Raw genomic sequence first — 18,202 nt, 5'->3', positions numbered from 1 at the left:
TTGTGTCTTCCTCTTCCTCCTGGCGTCCCGCGCTGCCGCAGATGCAGCGCACACCCCGCGCTTGGCCACAGCCTGGGAGATGCCGGGCCTGAGGCTGAGGGCCTCGTGGCTCCTGCATCTGAACAGAGGCAGCGGCAGAGCCCGGTCTGTCCCAGTCAGAAACTTCTCAAGGGGATTTTCAGTAATGCCGGCTAATCAGCTTAAGGAGTTAATTAAACAGCTGTCACTTAGCTTCTTAATTCCGAAACTAGATTCTAAATAAGATTTGAAATTACTTATGCAACACTAAGAAGTACTTTTGTGATGTCAGGAGATTTCTGTAGATGCCCCGGACAAAGAAAATCTGATTCCCAGACCGCAGGAATCGTGGGGTGGTCCACAGAAGTGGAGCAGGGTCCTGGGAAAGCGCTCACCTCACCTCGGCGCTGCTGAGGACAGCAGGCGGGCAGGGTCTCCCGCCAGCCACGCCGCCGGGGGAGGGCCAGGCGGTGCCGGGAGAGCTGTGGGGTGCATAATACTCGGAACCCGCTTCCCAGGTGCTCCATTAGGGCTCCGCGTGGTGTGCACAAAAGGCAGGCTGGAACTCGGAGTCGGGAGAGTTCACATAAATACACGGATTCCTAGGTGTGGGGAGAAGTCCGTGCCCCCAACACCTGCCCCCTGTACTCGCTGTGTGCCGCTCTCCCCCATGCCACATGCACGGGAGGCCCTGGGCCAGGAGTCTCTCCGTATGACCTCCTCTCTCAGTTGGAAGTGTTTCCTTGACAATATGAATGCAGCCAATAGAGACGCCCATCCTAAATGATGTGCATCGACCAAGTAATGGGAGAAAATAGAGGAGCTCACCGTTGTGGCAGCGTTGGCCCTGCCTCTGGGCAGAGGGGGTGGGGTGGGGCTGGGGTGAATAAATGAAAGACAAGGACAGGGTAATAAGCCATTATTCTGTTTATTAGGTTATCGATAGAAAGACCTGAAGTCATTAGGTAAGAGATGAAATTGCACCATCAGAAATTCAATAGACAATATCCAGGACGGCTGTGTCAAGAAAGACAAAGCGGGGCTGTGTCCGAGGCCTGGGGCGCACCTCTGCCATGCGGCTGGGGAAGGGAGGGAGAGGCGCTGCCGCTCTGCAGCCTCGGCTCTCATCCTTCTAAGAACTCAACTCCTTAGAAGGCGACGCCATAGTTCAACAACACCTGCCCAGAAGTGGGCGCTGGAAAGGGGCAGGTGAATGAGGGGAGCCCAATGCATCGCCCGCCAAAGTAAGAAACGTGAGGGAAGGGAGCGGACGGGTGAGAGACTCTGTCCAGAGCCTTGCGTTCGTAAACCGCTTTGCTAATGGCAGTGTTAGTGCTTAACTTAGAAAGAAAATGAGCATCTCAGCCATGCACACAGGCAACCGGGTCGGGACGGGTCCTGTGGTCCGGTGTGGCCTCCACAAGGCAGGGCCGCCCGCCGGTCCCGGTGGAAACGCGTGACAGACTTCAGGCTTGACCGAGTGACATCCTACCACTCCTCCGAGGAGGGAGAATTATTACTGTATTCAGGGTGAGGGCTAGAACACGAATGCTCTATGCCAAGCCGGAGGTGCTGACGTGCTTGAAGATGAACAGGCCCCTTTGTAAATCTTGAGTGTGGCGCGGGTGTAAACGGAGCAACAGATCCGCTGGCTAGGGGAGGTGCCGGCTGTGCGAGGTGACGCTGCTCTCCCGCTGGTTAGATCTAGCATTGCCGTGGCCTCTGTTTGTCGTGGACTTGGTGAGGATCTCACAACGCATCCCCTCGGCAGTGTCCGCTACCATTGAGGGCAGATAGCAGAAGGCAAAGACAGGGTGACCCGTCACCACTGTATTTATTAGGCTATTGATCTTTGCTGGGAAGTAAAGGCATTTGAGGAACCAACCACCGTTCAGAAAACATGAACAAGGGGGCTGGGAAGGTGGCTCAGTGGTAGAGCGCTTGCCTTGCATGTATGAGGCCCTGGGTTCAATTCCTTAGCACCACATAAACAAAAAGAAAAACGCCGGAAGTGGCACTGTGGCTCAAGTGGTAGAGCGCTAGCCTTGAGCTGAAGAGCTGAGGAACAGCGCCCAGGCCCAGAGTTCAGGCCCCACGACTGGACCAAAAAAAAAAGAAAAAGAAAAAGAAAACACGAACAAGAGCATGTGCGGCACATGGGCTCTCCGGCTGGCTCCGGCTGCCCCTGCCATTTCTCCCTGCAATCTGTTGGGCGCCTTGTCTGTCAGATACGACTGGTCCCTTCTGATCCAGAGAACCACACGTGAGCCTTTCTCCACAGAGGGGGCATTGGACTTGGATTTTGCTCCTACAAAGAAAAAAAAATCTTTTTACCCCAAAATGCAGTGAAACCAAGATGGGAACTCACTGAGGAGAAAAGACCAAAAAAAAAAAAAAAAGTATAAATGAAGGCTCCACTCGGAAAAGTTCCAGACTGGAGTCTTGCCTTTCAGAACTGAAATCATTGTGTATACACACAATCACACGCAGAAGCTAAATAAAACAATCTCAGGATACAAGGAGCCTCATCCTGTAAAGAAAGAATAAGGTGTTGTTGTTGTTGGATACTTGTGTTTGTGCTGAGATTTGAACTCAGGGCCTATTGTAGGCTCTACTACCTGGGCCATGTCCCTCGGTCTTTTTTGATTCCATTGGGGTTTAAATAGGATCTGAGTTTTCTCCCTGGAGTTGGCCTGGACTGTGATCCTCCGGTGTCTGCTTTCCACATAACTGGGAGACGGGTGTACGCCACCCCAGTGAATGCTGTGAGGATTGGTGGTGTAATGGCTGCCCGTCGGCTTGCACGCACGGGCCCTGCAGGTTTCACGTGAAGAGCAAAGCCACACAGCCCGGCCTTTCTCTAAGGGGGTGGTGGCCTCTTCCACCTGCAGTCTTAGAGGGGGGTCAGCTGGGGGAGCTGCTGGCGGTGGCCGAGAGGAGGGTGTACGTCTTGTTCTCAAAGGTGAGCTCCTAGGCTCCACAGGCCCCACCATTCAGACCCCGCCCCGAGCTCCTCTGAGTGGCTGAGGGTAGACGCACAAGGAGCCCCTCCTGCTTGCCAGGGGAGCAGTGGCACCCGGCCTTTGCCCAGAGCCACGCCAGGGGATGGGGCTTCCCGTCCTCCACTGGGCTTCTGATGTGAGCGCTTGACGCGTGTGTGTGTCTCCACCAAAGGCTTGCGGGCTCTGTTCTTGCAGGGCCGGGAATGGGGCCCAGGCTTTGCCCGTACAGAGCGAGCACTCGGCGCTCAGCACTAGCACTGTAGCGCATGGACACATCCTGTGCGAGCCACTGACACATGGACTCGGATCTGTGATCCTGGGCAGAGTGCAAAACCTGTCTGTGGGACAAGCAGGATGGTGGTTCCTATCTTGTCGGGACTGCTGTTCCGACACTTCGCAAAGCAAGGAGGAGGCGCCTGGCGCACAGTTAGCTCTACACACGGTTGGCAAGCTCAAGGTTCATCAGGAGTTTGCTGCTGAAAATTAGGTGATGTCAAAAGGTGACCCCCTTGTCTGGTGTGGCCCTGGCCTTGGCTGGTGCGGCCCTGGCCGTGGCTGGTGTGGCCCTGGCCTTGGCTGGTATGGCCCTGGCCTGGCCAGGCCGGGTGCAGGGCAGTCTGTGGGGGGGAGGGGAGGGGGGAGACGGCGCTGGGGGAGGGGCAGGACCCTGGGCGGGCGGCACTCCAGGGCGCCATGGTGGAAGGTGTGTGTGTCTGTCTTCCAGGAGGCGGAGATCCTGAACACGGCCATCCTCACGGGAAGGACGGTGGCCGTGCCGGTGAAGGTGGTGTCCGTGGAGGAGGACGGCACGGTGGCGGTGCTGCTGGAGGCTGTGGAGTGCAGGTCCTCCGATGAAGACGTGATCAAGGCAAGTCCCCAGCTTCCCGGCCCAGCCCTGATGGAGAGGGGCCGGGGAGCGCTGTGACCACGTGCCCGGGACGGGGGGGGGGGGGGGGGGCGGCCCGGAGCGCCAACGCGGGCCGTGCGCGCGTCCACATGCCGGGACTCGAGTCTGTGTGAAGTCAGTGAGGATCGGAGTTTACAGCCATGCGCCACAGGCAGGCTGGCAGGGGCCCTGAGCCCTGAGTCTGCGGGACCGAGCGGGGCACGGCTCCTCTTCCTTGCCCACCTCCAGAGCCTCCTCTTTCCTCTTTCCAATGGAATGCAAAGCTGACCAGGACCAAGGCACCCGGGGCGGGGCGGGACGGGGGCGCAGGAGGCCTCCGGGAGGCAGAAGGAGAGGCATCTGTGCCAACGCCACCATTCCCCAGACACCCGAGGCCGGGGAGACGGGGCCGGGCTCCGGCCATGCCGGGCTGCGGAGCCGGGCTGCCCGCGGCGCCCCGCGCCTTCTCCCCAGCCCAGCCCTGAGCTGTGTGGTCCCGGGTCCGTCCCCCCCAGCCCTGAGCTGTGTGGTCCCGGGTCCGTCCCTCCCAGCCCTGAGCTGTGTGGCCCCGGGTCCGTCCCCCCCAGCCCTGAGCTGTGTGGCCCCGGGTCCGTCCCTCCCAGCAGGCATCTTCTCCTCTGTGTTCAGAAGGCAGCCTCCAGGCAGCCCCCATGCGCTTAGAAAACGGTCAACAAACACGATGGCATCCTCAGCAAGCGCCCGGGCCGCGCAGGATGTAGGGAGGCGGAGGAGGTGCAGGCCAGCGCCGCCCCGAAGGAGTGCACCGGGGGGCAAGGCGTCCGGTGGCAGGGACACAAAGCAGGGCAGGACACAGCACTTCAGCCTCCTTCTAGAAGCTTCTTCACACGACCCATTGCCATTCCTGCAGCTTCCCAGGCTCTGTTCCTGGCTCTTCTTTGATGATTTCTTTCTCTCTGTTGGTGAGTCCTTCACAAAACCTCCAGGCCCAAGACAACACGCTGAGTCTCGACCATGTGTTCATCTGATTCTGGGAGGGAAGGGGAGTCACGGAAACGGAGAGACCAAGGACAGAGGGCGGGGCAGTGCAGCAGCGATACTCACGAGACAGCAGATTGGACATGAGCTTCATAACTTGGGGGGCAGGGGTGTGGTGGGGAGGGGAAGTGGAGAAAAGAAAACCAGACAGGGGTAGCCCTGTTCAACCAGAGACGGACTCGTGACCTTGTTCACATGTCTGTAAGCCCTCTGCACGCCACCGTCACAGTACACTAAAATGAAATTTTAAATCATTTAAAGAAAAAACAGCCTCCAGGTCCGACAGTTCCACGCTGGGACCCGCCTCCCCCAGGCCAGGCCGCCGGAGTGACCCAGGGGAGTCCTGGCCTCCCTGACCCCCCCCACCCCTCCCCCCCCCACAGCAGCCGCAGGGAGGACCAGGAACCCAGCCCTGCCATCCCGTCCCTCCCCGGCACCGCTGCCTGCGCTCGCCGCCCCGCCTGCAGCAGCACGTGTGCCTTACTCACGTGATCCCCGAGCGTGCATGGCAGGGAGCAGGAGCTGGCACCCGAGTCCGCCGCTCCAGTGCTGACCCAGCAAGTACTTCAACCCTGACCCCAGGGCCTTGCCTGGTAAAGTACCCTGGAGCGAGCGCTGTGACAGAGTCCAGACCTGCGTCGTCGGGAAGATGAAGTCCACTCCGCTGACCACTTGGAAATCACGTCTAAGCCGGAAAATGCCCTGACCCGTTTTCTTCTACGATCTAATTTCTTTTTTAATTAAGTAATTAATTATTGACATGCCCTAGCTGCACAAAGGGCTCCGTGGAGGTATTTCCTTCCATGTATGTGAGGTAACTTGATCATATTAACACTCCCTCCCCCTCCCACCCAACAACCCCCTCTCCCTTACCACATGTGTATGCATGGATATACATATACATACATGTACACATAGGATATCACACATAAGTCGCAGCTGCCTCCCACACGTGAGGTAAATGGACTGGCCTTTCTGGGTCTGTGCTGTTTACGTAGCGTCCTGGCCTTTCTGGGTCTGTGCTGTTTACTTAGCATCCTGTCTCCCATCCCATCGCTGCTCCTGCCAAGGACATCACTTCATTCTTCTTTATGGCGGAATAATACTCGTTTATGTGTATGTCGCACATTTTCTTTACCCGTTCCTCAGCCAATGGGCACTTAGACTACCTTATTGCTGGGCTATTGTAAATAGTAAGCCACAAGCATGGGTGTGCAGGTCTCTCTCCCGTATGCTGACTTCCGTGGCTTCAGATGTAGGGCCATGTATGATGGGGTCACGCTGGATTACACAGGCAGAGTCTGAGGCTCCCCCCCTCCCCTCTCCCCCACCCCTGCCAGAGTCTGAGGCTTCATCCCCCTCCCCCACCCCTGCCAGAGTCTGAGGCTCCCCCCTCCCCTTCCCCCACCCCTGCCAGAGTCTGAGGCTCCCCCCTCCCCTCTCCCCCACCCCTGCCAGAGTCTGAGGCTCCCCCCTCCCCTCTCCCCCACCCCTGCCAGAGTCTGAGGCTTCCCCCCCTCCCCCACCCCTGCCAGAGTCTGAGGCTTCCCCCCCTCCCCCACCCCTGCCAGAGTCTGAGGCTTCCCCCCCCTCCCCCACCCCTGCCAGAGTCTGAGGCTCCCCCCTCCCCTTCCCCCACCCCCTGCCAGAGTCTGAGGCTCCCCCCCTCTCCCCCACCCCCTGCCAGAGTCTGAGGCTCCCCCCCTCCCCCACCCCTGCCAGAGTCTGAGGCTTCCCCCCCTCCCCCACCCCTGCCAGAGTCTGAGGCTCCCCCCCCTCCCCCACCCCTGCCAGAGTCTGAGGCTTCCCCCCTCTCCCCCACCCCCTGCCAGAGTCTGAGGCTCCCCCCCTCTCCCCCAACCCTGCCAGAGTCTGAGGCTCCCCCCCTCTCCCCCAACCCTGCCAGAGTCTGAGGCTCCCCCCCTCCCCTCTCCCCCACCCCCTGCCAGAGTCTGAGGCTCCCCCCCTCCCCTCTCCCCCACCCCCTGCCAGAGTCTGAGGCTCCCCCCCTCCCCTCTCCCCCACCCCCTGCCAGAGTCTGAGGTTCCCCCCCCTCCCCCACCCCCTGCCAGAGTCTGAGGCTCCCCCCCTCCCCCACCCCCTGCCAGAGTCTGAGGCTCCCCCCCTCTCCCCCACCCCTGCCAGAGTCTGAGGCTCCCCCCCTCTCCCCCAACCCTGCCAGAGTCTGAGGCTCCCCCCCTCCCCTCTCCCCCACCCCTGCCAGAGTCTGAGGCTTCCCCCCCTCCCCCACCCCTGCCAGAGTCTGAGGCTTCCCCCCCTCCCCCACCCCTGCCAGAGTCTGAGGCTCCCCCCCTCTCCCCCACCCCCTGCCAGAGTCTGAGGCTCCCCCCCTCCCCTCTCCCCCACCCCCTGCCAGAGTCTGAGGCTCCCCCCTCCCCTCTCCCCCACCCCCTGCCAGAGTCTGAGGCTCCCCCCCTCCCCTCTCCCCCACCCCCTGCCAGAGTCTGAGGTTCCCCCCCCTCCCCCACCCCCTGCCAGAGTCTGAGGCTCCCCCCCTCCCCCACCCCCTGCCAGAGTCTGAGGCTCCCCCCCTCTCCCCCACCCCTGCCAGAGTCTGAGGCTCCCCCCCTCTCCCCCACCCCTGCCAGAGTCTGAGGCTCCCCCCCTCTCCCCCAACCCTGCCAGAGTCTGAGGCTCCCCCCCTCCCCTCTCCCCCACCCCTGCCAGAGTCTGAGGCTTCCCCCCCTCCCCCACCCCTGCCAGAGTCTGAGGCTCCCCCCCTCTCCCCCACCCCCTGCCAGAGTCTGAGGCTCCCCCCCTCCCCTCTCCCCCACCCCCTGCCAGAGTCTGAGGCTCCCCCCCTCCCCTCTCCCCCACCCCCTGCCAGAGTCTGAGGTTCCCCCCCCTCCCCCACCCCCTGCCAGAGTCTGAGGCTCCCCCCCTCCCCCACCCCCTGCCAGAGTCTGAGGCTCCCCCCCTCTCCCCCACCCCTGCCAGAGTCTGAGGCTCCCCCCCTCTCCCCCACCCCTGCCAGAGTCTGAGGCTCCCCCCCTCTCCCCCAACCCTGCCAGAGTCTGAGGCTCCCCCCCTCCCCTCTCCCCCACCCCTGCCAGAGTCTGAGGCTTCCCCCCCTCCCCCACCCCTGCCAGAGTCTGAGGCTCCCCCCCTCTCCCCCACCCCCTGCCAGAGTCTGAGGCTCCCCCCTCCCCTCTCCCCCACCCCTGCCAGAGTCTGAGGCTTCCCCCCCTCCCCCACCCCTGCCAGAGTCTGAGGCTCCCCCCCTCTCCCCCACCCCCTGCCAGAGTCTGAGGCTCCCCCCTCCCCTCTCCCCCACCCCTGCCAGAGTCTGAGGCTCCCCCCCCTCCCCCACCCCCTGCCAGAGTCTGAGGCTCCCCCCCCTCCCCCACCCCCTGCCAGAGTCTGAGGCTCCCCCCCCTCCCCTCTCCCCCACCCCCTGCCAGAGTCTGAGGCTCCCCCCCTCCCCCACCCCCTGCCAGAGTCTGAGGCTCCCCCCCCTCCCCCACCCCCTGCCAGAGTCTGAGGCTCCCCCCCCTCCCCCACCCCCTGCCAGAGTCTGAGGCTCCCCCCCCTCCCCTCTCCCCCACCCCCTGCCAGAGTCTGAGGCTCCCCCCCTCCCCCACCCCCTGCCAGAGTCTGAGGCTCCCCCCCCTCCCCTCTCCCCCACCCCCTGCCAGAGTCTGAGGCTCCCCCCCTCCCCTCTCCCCCACCCCCTGCCAGAGTCTGAGGTTCCCCCCCCTCCCCCACCCCCTGCCAGAGTCTGAGGCTCCCCCCCTCCCCCACCCCCTGCCAGAGTCTGAGGCTCCCCCCCTCTCCCCCACCCCTGCCAGAGTCTGAGGCTCCCCCCCTCTCCCCCACCCCTGCCAGAGTCTGAGGCTCCCCCCCTCTCCCCCAACCCTGCCAGAGTCTGAGGCTCCCCCCCTCCCCTCTCCCCCACCCCCTGCCAGAGTCTGAGGCTCCCCCCCTCCCCTCTCCCCCACCCCCTGCCAGAGTCTGAGGCTTCCCCCCCTCCCCCACCCCTGCCAGAGTCTGAGGCTCCCCCCCTCTCCCCCACCCCCTGCCAGAGTCTGAGGCTCCCCCCCTCTCCCCCACCCCCTGCCAGAGTCTGAGGCTTCCCCCCTCCCCCACCCCCTGCCAGAGTCTGAGGCTCCCCCCCCTCCCCCACCCCCTGCCAGAGTCTGAGGCTCCCCCCCCTCCCCTCTCCCCCACCCCCTGCCAGAGTCTGAGGCTCCCCCCCTCCCCCACCCCCTGCCAGAGTCTGAGGCTCCCCCCCCTCCCCTCTCCCCCACCCCCTGCCAGAGTCTGAGGCTCCCCCCCTCCCCTCTCCCCCACCCCCTGCCAGAGTCTGAGGCTTCCCCCCCCTCCCCCACCCCCTGCCAGAGTCTGAGGCTCCCCCCTCTCCCCCACCCCTGCCAGAGTCTGAGGCTCCCCCCCTCTCCCCCAACCCTGCCAGAGTCTGAGGCTCCCCCCCTCTCCCCCAACCCTGCCAGAGTCTGAGGCTCCCCCCCCTCCCCCACCCCTGCCAGAGTCTGAGGTTCCTCCCCTCTCCCCCACCCCCTGCAGGAGTCTGAGGCTTCCCCCCCTCCCCTCTCCCCCACCCCTGCCAGAGTCTGAGGCTCCCCCCTCCCCTTCCCCCACCTCTGCCAGAGTCTGAGGCTCCCCCCCTCCCCTCTCCCCCACCCCCTGCCAGAGTCTGAGGCTCCCCCCCCTCCCCCACCCCTGCCAGCCTGTCCGGCATCTGTTGTTTGCTTTCTGTCATAACTGTCACTCTGCTAAGAGATGGGACAATGTCAGGGTGTTTTGTAGCTATGGATGTTCAACATTTCCCCGTGTGTTTATTGGCCATTCATAGCCCTTCTTTTGAGAAGAATCCATTCCACTCGCTTGCCGTGTATTAATTGGTTTATTTGTTCTTGGGGTGTTTAATTTCTCCGAGTTCTTTCTGGGTTCTGGATCACAGTTCCTTGGCTGATGTGTTCTGTGGTCTGTCTCCCGTGCTGATGATCATTTCCTTTCATGTGCAGCTTCTTGCTTTGATGCAATCCCACATGCCCATGCTTGCTCTCACCTCCTGAGCAAGTCCTCGCCTCTGCCTGCATCTTCAAGTGTCTGGCCACGAATCTCCTTTGTCAGGTCAGTGTCCTGTCTTCCCTTGTGATCTTTGATCTACTTTGAGTCCATTTTCCCACAGGCTGGGAAGGGGCCTACTTTCAGCCCTGGACAAGCAGAAAGCTGGTTTTCCCAGCGCCATTGGTTGAAGGGGCTGGCTTTTCTCTGTTTTTGAACCTTTGTGCAAGACCACTTGGCAGTAGCTCTGTAGATTCATACATTTCTGGCTCTTCTATTCCAATTCATTATTCTACATATCTGTTTTTGGGCCAGTCCTGTGCTGTTTTTGTCACTGTGGCTCAGGCATTGTGATTCCTCAGTATTGCTCTTTATTGCTCATAAATGCTTTGGCTATTCAAGGTTAGGGTTGATGTTTTTTCTACCTCTGTTATAAAAAAACTTCATTGGACTTTTAGTCAGGATGCATCAGATCTCTAGGTCACTTTCAGTAATAGGGCAATTGGTTGTTGGTGGTGGCCGTGGACCTTGAACTCAGGGCCTGGGCACTGTCCCTGAGTTCTATTTGCTCAAGGTGAGTACTCTACCACTTGAGCTATAGCACCACTTCTGGTTTTCTGGTGGTTTATTGGAGATAAGAGTCTCATGGACTTTCCTGCCTGGGCTGGCTTTGAACCGTGATCCTCAGATCTCAGCTTCCTGAGTAGCTAGGATGACAGGCGTGAGCCACCGGTGCCTGGCAATATAGCGATTTTTACTATATTAATTCTGTCAATCTCATGATTGACAGGGGGTGTTTTCATCTCCTGGAGGTGTTTTTCCAGTTTCTTTCTTTGGGCTTTATGGTTTTCATGATAGGAGTTTCTCACCCCTTAAGTTTATTCCAAGATAATTTTTTTAGGCCATTGTGAATGTGGTCATTTTCCTGATTTCTTTTTCCACATGATCAGTATTGGGAGATATAAGTTACTGGCTTTTGTATGTTGACTTTGTATCGTGGTAATCTGTGGAAAGTGTTGACCTCATCCAAGAGAATTGTGGTGGCTGTAGTATAAGATATCAGTATACGGTCCTATCATCTGTAAATTGAGATAATTTGACTTCTTCCTTTCCTATTTGTGTCCCTTTCATTTCTTTCTCTTGTTCTGGCTAAGAAGTCAGCATTAAATAAGAGTGGAGAGAGTAGACACTCTTGGCTTGTTCCTAACTTTAGAGGAAATGATATCAATCCCCCCCCCCATTCAGTTAGCTACAGATTTATATTGAGCTACATTTCTTTTATCCTAAATTACTTTGGAGATTGTCTCATAAAATTTTGTTGAAGGCCTTTGTGTGTCTATTAAGATAATTGTATGCCTTTTGTCCTTAATTCTATTTATTGATTTGGACTGGTGGGCAACTCCTGCTTCCGTGGGGGGAAACCACCATGGTGATGTACGTATGACCTTTTCAGTTGTCAGCTAACGAACGTGCGCCGATTCCTCTCCACTTCTGTGATGGGTAGCGTTTATTTAAATTAGTAGTTCTTGCCGGGCGCTGGTGGCTCACGCCTGTAATCCTAGCTACTCAGGAGGCTGAGATCTGAGGATCGCGGTTCAAAGCCAGCCCGGGCAGGAGAGACCGTGAGACTCCTATCTCCAATAAACCACCAGAAAACCGGAAGTGGCGCTGTAGCTCAAGTGGTAGAGCGCTCGCCTTGAGCTGAAGAGCTGAGGGACAGCGCCCAGGCCCAGAGTTCAAGCCCCACGACCGACAAAAAAAAAAATAAATAAAATAAATAAATAAATAAATAAATTAGTAGTTCTTGGAAACAGGGCACTGCTGACTCATGCTGTCATCCCAGCTTCTCAGGAGGCTGAGATCTGAGGTTCACGGTTCAAAGCCAGCCCAGGCAGGAAAGTCCATGAGACTCTCATCTTCAATGAACCACCAGAAAACCAGAAGGGAGGGCAAGCCTTGAGCTGAAGAGCTGAGAGACAGCTCCCGGGCCCAGAGTTCAAGTTCCAGACCAATAAAATGTATTTATTTATTAAGTTCTTAGTAATATGGAAAAGGAGTACCTGCCCCGGCGTTAGGCATGCATTTAGGACATAAGTTGCCTTAGAACCGCAGGTAAGTCACCGCCGTGTGTGGTGGTGACAGCGGACGTGATGGCTGGAGCTGCTGTTTCTCTGTGGGCGCAGCATGAGGCTGGGAGCGTTTGGCACGGTGACTTAGGAGTCGACCCTCCACCGGCGCTGAGGCCTACAGCCACCGCCTGGCACACCACGCACCCTTCACATCCACCTGCGCGTGTGACACACCTGCCGAGACTCAAACCCCCGTACAGCTGAGAACCTCATTAATTACGACGGGGGTGGGTAATGAGTGTGCAGCCAGAGGCGGCCCTGTCTCCCGATACCACAGAGCGACGCTCTAGTGTGGGGAAGTGAGAGCAGGGATGTGTGTGCCGCGCCGGGTGCCGCGTTTGGCATATTCAGAGGCGTGCTCGTCCCGTGATTGGTCCATCAGAGCCTGGAAGTGTCTGTCTTGTACGCGGCCACCCAGAGTCTTGATTTTAATTTTAGGGTGATTATAGAGGCTTCTGCCCTCTTCCCTGCGGGGCGGCTCTTTGATTCAGAGGAAGGCAGGGAGGGAGGCTGGGAGGCGGGGGTGAGGCTCTGAGGCCTTAGCTGTGGTAAATCTTGGAAGGAGCTGTAGACACAGCAGCGCGTTCCCAAGTTACAAGCACGGCCTCCTTGCTGCAGCCTCCCGGCTCTGAGCCTCATTTCTCATGAACACACAGCAGGGAGCATCCGGGAGCTGCTGAGGCCCCCGGGCTCATCCTCCGCAGGCCCAGCCTCGGGTCCGGGCAGCAGGAGGCAGAGGAGGCCCATCCTAGACGATGCACAGGCTTCACACGGGGCCACACCGGCATCTGGAGCCCCTCCCTGCCCTGGGGATCGGGGCGGACGTGCTTCCCTCCACCAACACAAAGCCGCAGACTGCGAAGGGCAAGCGAGCCGAGGCCACAGCCCCACCTCCGACCTCCGACCTGTATGAGGGGACAGGAGAGACAGGCAGCCAATCTGCAGATACAGCACGATGGACGTCTGAGAATCAGAGGAGACGCTGGCACCCTGGGTGTCAGTCGGATCTGTGAACACCTGTGAACGGCTGGGTGGCCTGCCTTGCGGGACGGCGGTGGGCCTGATGCTGGGGGACGTGTTGTAAGCAGAGAGGGAACCGAAGCGTGAGCACTAACGTGTTCTCGGTGCTCTGGACACCGTGAGCAGCGTCTCGCTGAATGAAGCAGAATCAAAGACAGTGCTGAGAGGCAAAGTCACCCCAAGATTAAACTTGGAAAACCGAGGCTGTGGTTTTTGAAAGACCTCAGGGAGAGGAGGACACAGAGCCATGTGGCCTTACAGAAACGCCACGTCGTTGGAAGTGGTGCTGTGGCTCAAGTGGTAGAGCACTTGCATTGAGCTGAAGAGCTCAGGGACAGCGCCTAGGCCCAGAGTTCAAGCCCTACAACCAGCGAAAGAAGAAGAAGGAGAAGGAGAAGGAGGAGAAGTAGAAGAGGAGGAGGAGGAGGAGAAGGAGGACGGGGAGAGGAGGAGGAGGAGGGAGAGGAGGAAAAAAAGGAGGAGGGGGGGAGGAGGAGGAGGAGGAGGAAATAAGCAGTGCATGTCCTTGACGCTGTAGCAGCATTCTTCTAAGGCGCAATCTGCAGATCTGTGTTACATGGTGAGAAGTCTTCTCTTCATATTCCTAGGCCTGTGTTTGTTCTGTTTCAGTGTTTACTGGAATAGCTTGCCTCTTGGCATATCTGACTATGATTATTTTCTTTTCCATAGGACCAGACTGAGTTTAAAAAGTAGTTGGTATGAAGAAACATGTGCACACCGAAAAAACACAGGTGCTGTGTAGCTAGGGTGGCAAATATTGACGCTCACACATGCAGAGCGGGGAGCCCCGCGCACCAGGGAGCTCCGTCGGAGGAGGGAAGCGCAGGCCTCCCTCTCCGTGGAAATGATGGTTGCGCTGTGTGAGCCGGAAGTCTGACCCACGGGGAAGGGACGGGGAAGTCTGGAGTCCAGGCCCACTCAGGTCTCGAAAGCACCCAACAGCCCATGCCTTCTAACCCCAGTGCCAAGGCCCTTGGCTTCATGCTTGTGACGGGGGTTTTTGCCGTGTTTTTGGTGCTCGGTACCAGACTCAGATATGTTACACACACCACCACCACCACCACCACCACCGCCACCACCGAGCCACGCCCGCTTCCATGCCCGTATTTCAGACTTTGACCCCCGGCCTCTCCCGATTCACAGACCTCCAGTGTGGCTCCGCCCAGCCCTCACGGTCTCGCCTCCAGGCTCTTGCTTTGGGGCTGGAGTCAGTGTTTTCTACAGCTCGCACCGCACTCTACTTGACAACGAGAAGCACAGGGAGCAAAGCCCGCGTTCTGGGTGCCCGCACGCAGAGTGGGTGCCTCTCCTCTTCAATAGCACGCCGTCTGCAGACCGCATGGGGATGCGAGATTCTGAGCTCTGCCCAGCTCGGCCACACCTCCCCCATGCTTCTCGATGCCCACTGGTGGAGCTGGGAGAGGATGTAAACGTGTGGTCAGTTCATGGCCAGGGACCACAGTCACGTGATCGCCACGGGGGCAGGGCTGGCAGCGGCGAGGAACAAACTTTCAATCGGCTGTTGGTAGAAAAAAATGCTTCCCGATGTGAGAGGGGCAGAGAGGGGCCTTGAGTAGCAAGGCTGTGTGTCCTCCTGGCAGTGGCTGTTCAACGCGGATCACCTTAAGGAGCACAATTTCTCCCTCGTTTGTCATAGGCGACAGCATTGTATCTGGCGTTCCGAGTTTAGTTTTGATTTTAATCTCATGAGTTCTGCACATTCATAAGCCAGTAGTATCATGCAGAATCGGGTCTGGGAGAAGTGAAGGGGTCCTTTTCGCAGTGGATTTGCAGTTGCTAGTAGCATTTAGCCAGCCACGCCAGAGCCTACTTCCTCCTGTGAGGTGCTCTGGTCGCCCCGCGATTCTGTACCACCGGTGAGGAAGCTGGGGGCGATGGGGAAAGCGTGTGCTGGAGTTGGAATCCCCGGGCGTCCGGCACAGGAGCTCTCCAGGTGCCAGGACCAGGAGACAAGGGGAGGAGAGGCAGGGGGTGGGGACCACCGGAAACAGACTGTCTGAGGCAATGGCTCCGGCCAAGAGCCAGGGCTCCCTGGAAGGTGTCTGGACCCCTTTCTGCTGAAGGTCAGGGAGCCATGAAGGTCACGGCCTGGGAGCCATGAAAATCAGTCCTGCTCCACAGAGCCCCCTGGAGGGCCAGCTGGGCTGCGGGCGGTCAGCAGGAGCAAGGCCTGAGCCGGACACCTGCCCAGCAGCCTCTTGCCCAAATGAATTTTATGTAGGTAAGTCTTGTCTGCACCTCAACAGGTAAACAAATGGAGTCTGTGGGAACGGCCAGGGGGGTCACAGGATGCTCGGGAAGGGTCCCCACACTTTACCTCCCCTGTTCCCACCCTGCCGGGGAAGCCTAGCAGTATAGGACCGCATTCGGCCGCCTCTGGGCAGCCCTCAGGCCGGGCAGCCCTCAGGCCGGGCAGCCTAGAGCTTCTCCAGCAGGTTTTCCCAGTGGAAGAACTTAACAAAAATAAGAGTAGTGTCCCAGGGCCTGAGAATCCTACCAACCATCTGCGCAAAGTTGCCCAAATTCAGTGGTAAGAGAAAGAGAGAGATATAGGTGATGAGTATCTACATAGAGATAATATCTACACATAGGTAATAGATACAGGTGACATACAGGTAATAAGTTGCAAGTAAAAGAGCTAGATGATACAGTAATAAATAGATTGGCAGATAATAGACAGAATATAGTAGATAGACAGACAGACAGACAGACAGACAGACAGACAGACAGATGGAGAGGCAGACAGACAGATGGGAATTTTAAGCACTCATTAGGAAAACTTAAACTAATTTTGAGGTGCTAACCAGCCAGACTGGACACCCTAAATTACTTGTTGCTTTGGGAAGAAATGGACCAAACGAATAAAATACTTTAAAAATTTTTTTAACACATATCAGGATGTTTTCACCCGTTTTTGCTTTATTTTGTTGTGGTTGTGTCTTTGAATGTTCTTTTGAACGGAGAATGTGATTCTTTTCCCAAATGGTGTGGCTTGGTTCTCGGTGGTGGTGGATGACAGAAATGTTTGTTGCTCTGGAAGCTGAGAAATGGTTTTTCACATGCGGTGTCTTCCTACGCTGCTGACCTCCTCAGCCCTCCGGCCACTGCTGGCCACCGCACGGATGGCCCCAAGTCTTTCCTCCCTGGAGAGAGAATTTGGAATTCCAGCCTCTATGTTCAGGTTCAAGTTCAAGTCAGAGAATCGCTCTGTAATTTAAAAAAATAAATAGGTTCGGCCTAGGGTCACCCAGGCTCACGCTAATTGGTTTTAGACTTGAGATTTCCCCTGGAACCCATGGGGGGGGGGGCTTCACAAATCCGTCCTTACATGGCATCGTCTGTGATTCTCAGCTTTGGGTCAGCGCCACGCTCCGTGATTCCGAAGCCCAGAGCTTGGAGTGGAAACGTACACTCCGGCTCCATTTCCAGCACAGACCCGTGTTCCTCTTCCGCCTGGGACCTGCGGTGAAGGCCAGCAGCCGGGGTGTCTGATCCCTGACAGCCTGGGTTCGAGGATAGAGACAAAGCGACTCACCAACAGGGAGGTGTCTGGCACGCCCTCTGGGCTCTGGAAGTGGATTCCCGTTCACTGTAATCCAAGCACCATGTGTTGGATGGTGGTGAACATTTAGACAGACGACATCATCTCCACCCATCCCCAGGCCAGGACCGCCCCACCCAGAGGCTGCAGGAGAGTCCCACACCTCCATCCTAGACACTAGCTTCTTCCATGGCCTTGGCCCAGGGGAGGGAAATTTCCTGAGATGCCAGAAGCCAAGATGGTGGGCCTGGAAGCCTGGCTTCCACCCATCGGCATATTCTCCATTGAGGGCGTTCACAGCAACTTCCAGGACATGCCGGCCTGCAGCCAGTGACTACGGTGGGGTCCCAGAAGAAATGGAGGTGACTACAGGAAGAGGCGGTGAAGGCCGGACGTCGGCATAAATACCAACGGCAGAGGAACATTGGTTTAATGCAGCAGAAGAGGCAGGCACAGAAGGGGCTCAAAGGATCGTCCTCTCGTGGGATGAAGTGGCCGTGGTGTCTTTCAGGCTGGAAACCCTCAGGGAGGGAAAGCCAGGCTTTGGCATAAATAAGCAAATCAATACATAAAGTCATCTAGATAAGGCTGTTTGAGCTAATTTGAGAAATAAGCTATCATGAGAGAACATCTGGACTTATAAATTCAAGGTACAATACAAGAGCTGCTTCTGGGGGCAGAAAGCCTCAGGATCTTATCTCCAACGTTTCTCTTAAAACAATCCATTTGGAAGATGTTGGCTGGAACCAAGCCCTATTCATCTCAGGTCCACAAATGCTAGCCTGGCCCGCTTTGCTGGTTCCGTGCAGGGCTTCCCACACCCAGGCCTGCCGGGGCCCTGGCCGCCGCTGGCAGGATCTTGTTCCTGACTCCAGAGCCCCGTCATCTTTTATTTATCCACAGTTTGCATTTGCTCCGAGCAGGTGAGGACGGTTCCCGTCTCTGCCTCACCTCTGGTCCGGGAGGAGCAGCTGTAAATGAGAAAGGGGCTTGGAGAACTCATGCTTATTCACGAAAAGTTGGGCCACTGTGGACCCAATTAAGAGCTGACTGTGACCAGCCTGAGATCCTGAAGTGGCCGTGTGACTGTCCTCAAGCAAGGTGGTGGCACACAGGCACTTAAAACACGGCATTTGGGGATTTTTATTGCGTATGTTAACATATAGTACACACGTGTACATATATATATACCATATATGATATCTTTGTATATTAGTAGCACCACCAATGCCATCGCTGCAAGCATTTTTCTTAGAAGAACATTAAGGGTACTTTCGTTTCACAAAAGCAAAGTCATCAATAATAAGAGTGGTGTGGTCAGATGCGTGGTGGAGCCACAGAGATGGTTAATGCAGACAAGCTTGAGAGGGCTTGTAGCGATATCCATTCATGCATCCACTTATTAAGTGCTTCTTGGATTCCCTCTGTACGTGAGCCCCCCCCCCCAGGAATGAAATAATGTGGACAGAATAGCAGGCAGTGGGCTGACCGGCACGCGTAG

At 57.8% G+C, this 18,202-nt stretch overlaps 1 protein-coding gene across 1 annotated transcript in view; it reads left to right on the top strand.

Moving 5' to 3' along the window:
- Positions 1-18,202, top strand: part of LOC138828721 (transmembrane protein 132D-like) — a 209,348-nt gene that overhangs the window by 164,226 nt on the left and 26,920 nt on the right. The window contains exon 5 of the mRNA XM_070024791.1: positions 3,745-3,888. Coding sequence (XP_069880892.1) covers positions 3,745-3,888 — 144 coding nt within the window. The remainder of the gene's footprint in view (positions 1-3,744; positions 3,889-18,202) is intronic.

This window comes from Dipodomys merriami, unplaced genomic scaffold (genome assembly GCF_024711535.1).
Source record: "Dipodomys merriami isolate MVZ:Mamm:240054 unplaced genomic scaffold, mDipMer1.0.p SCAF_163, whole genome shotgun sequence".
In the NCBI taxonomy this organism is placed as follows: Eukaryota; Metazoa; Chordata; class Mammalia; order Rodentia; family Heteromyidae; genus Dipodomys; species Dipodomys merriami.
Note: the sequence above shows the minus strand (reverse complement) of the source record. Positions and strands in the feature narration are given on the sequence as shown.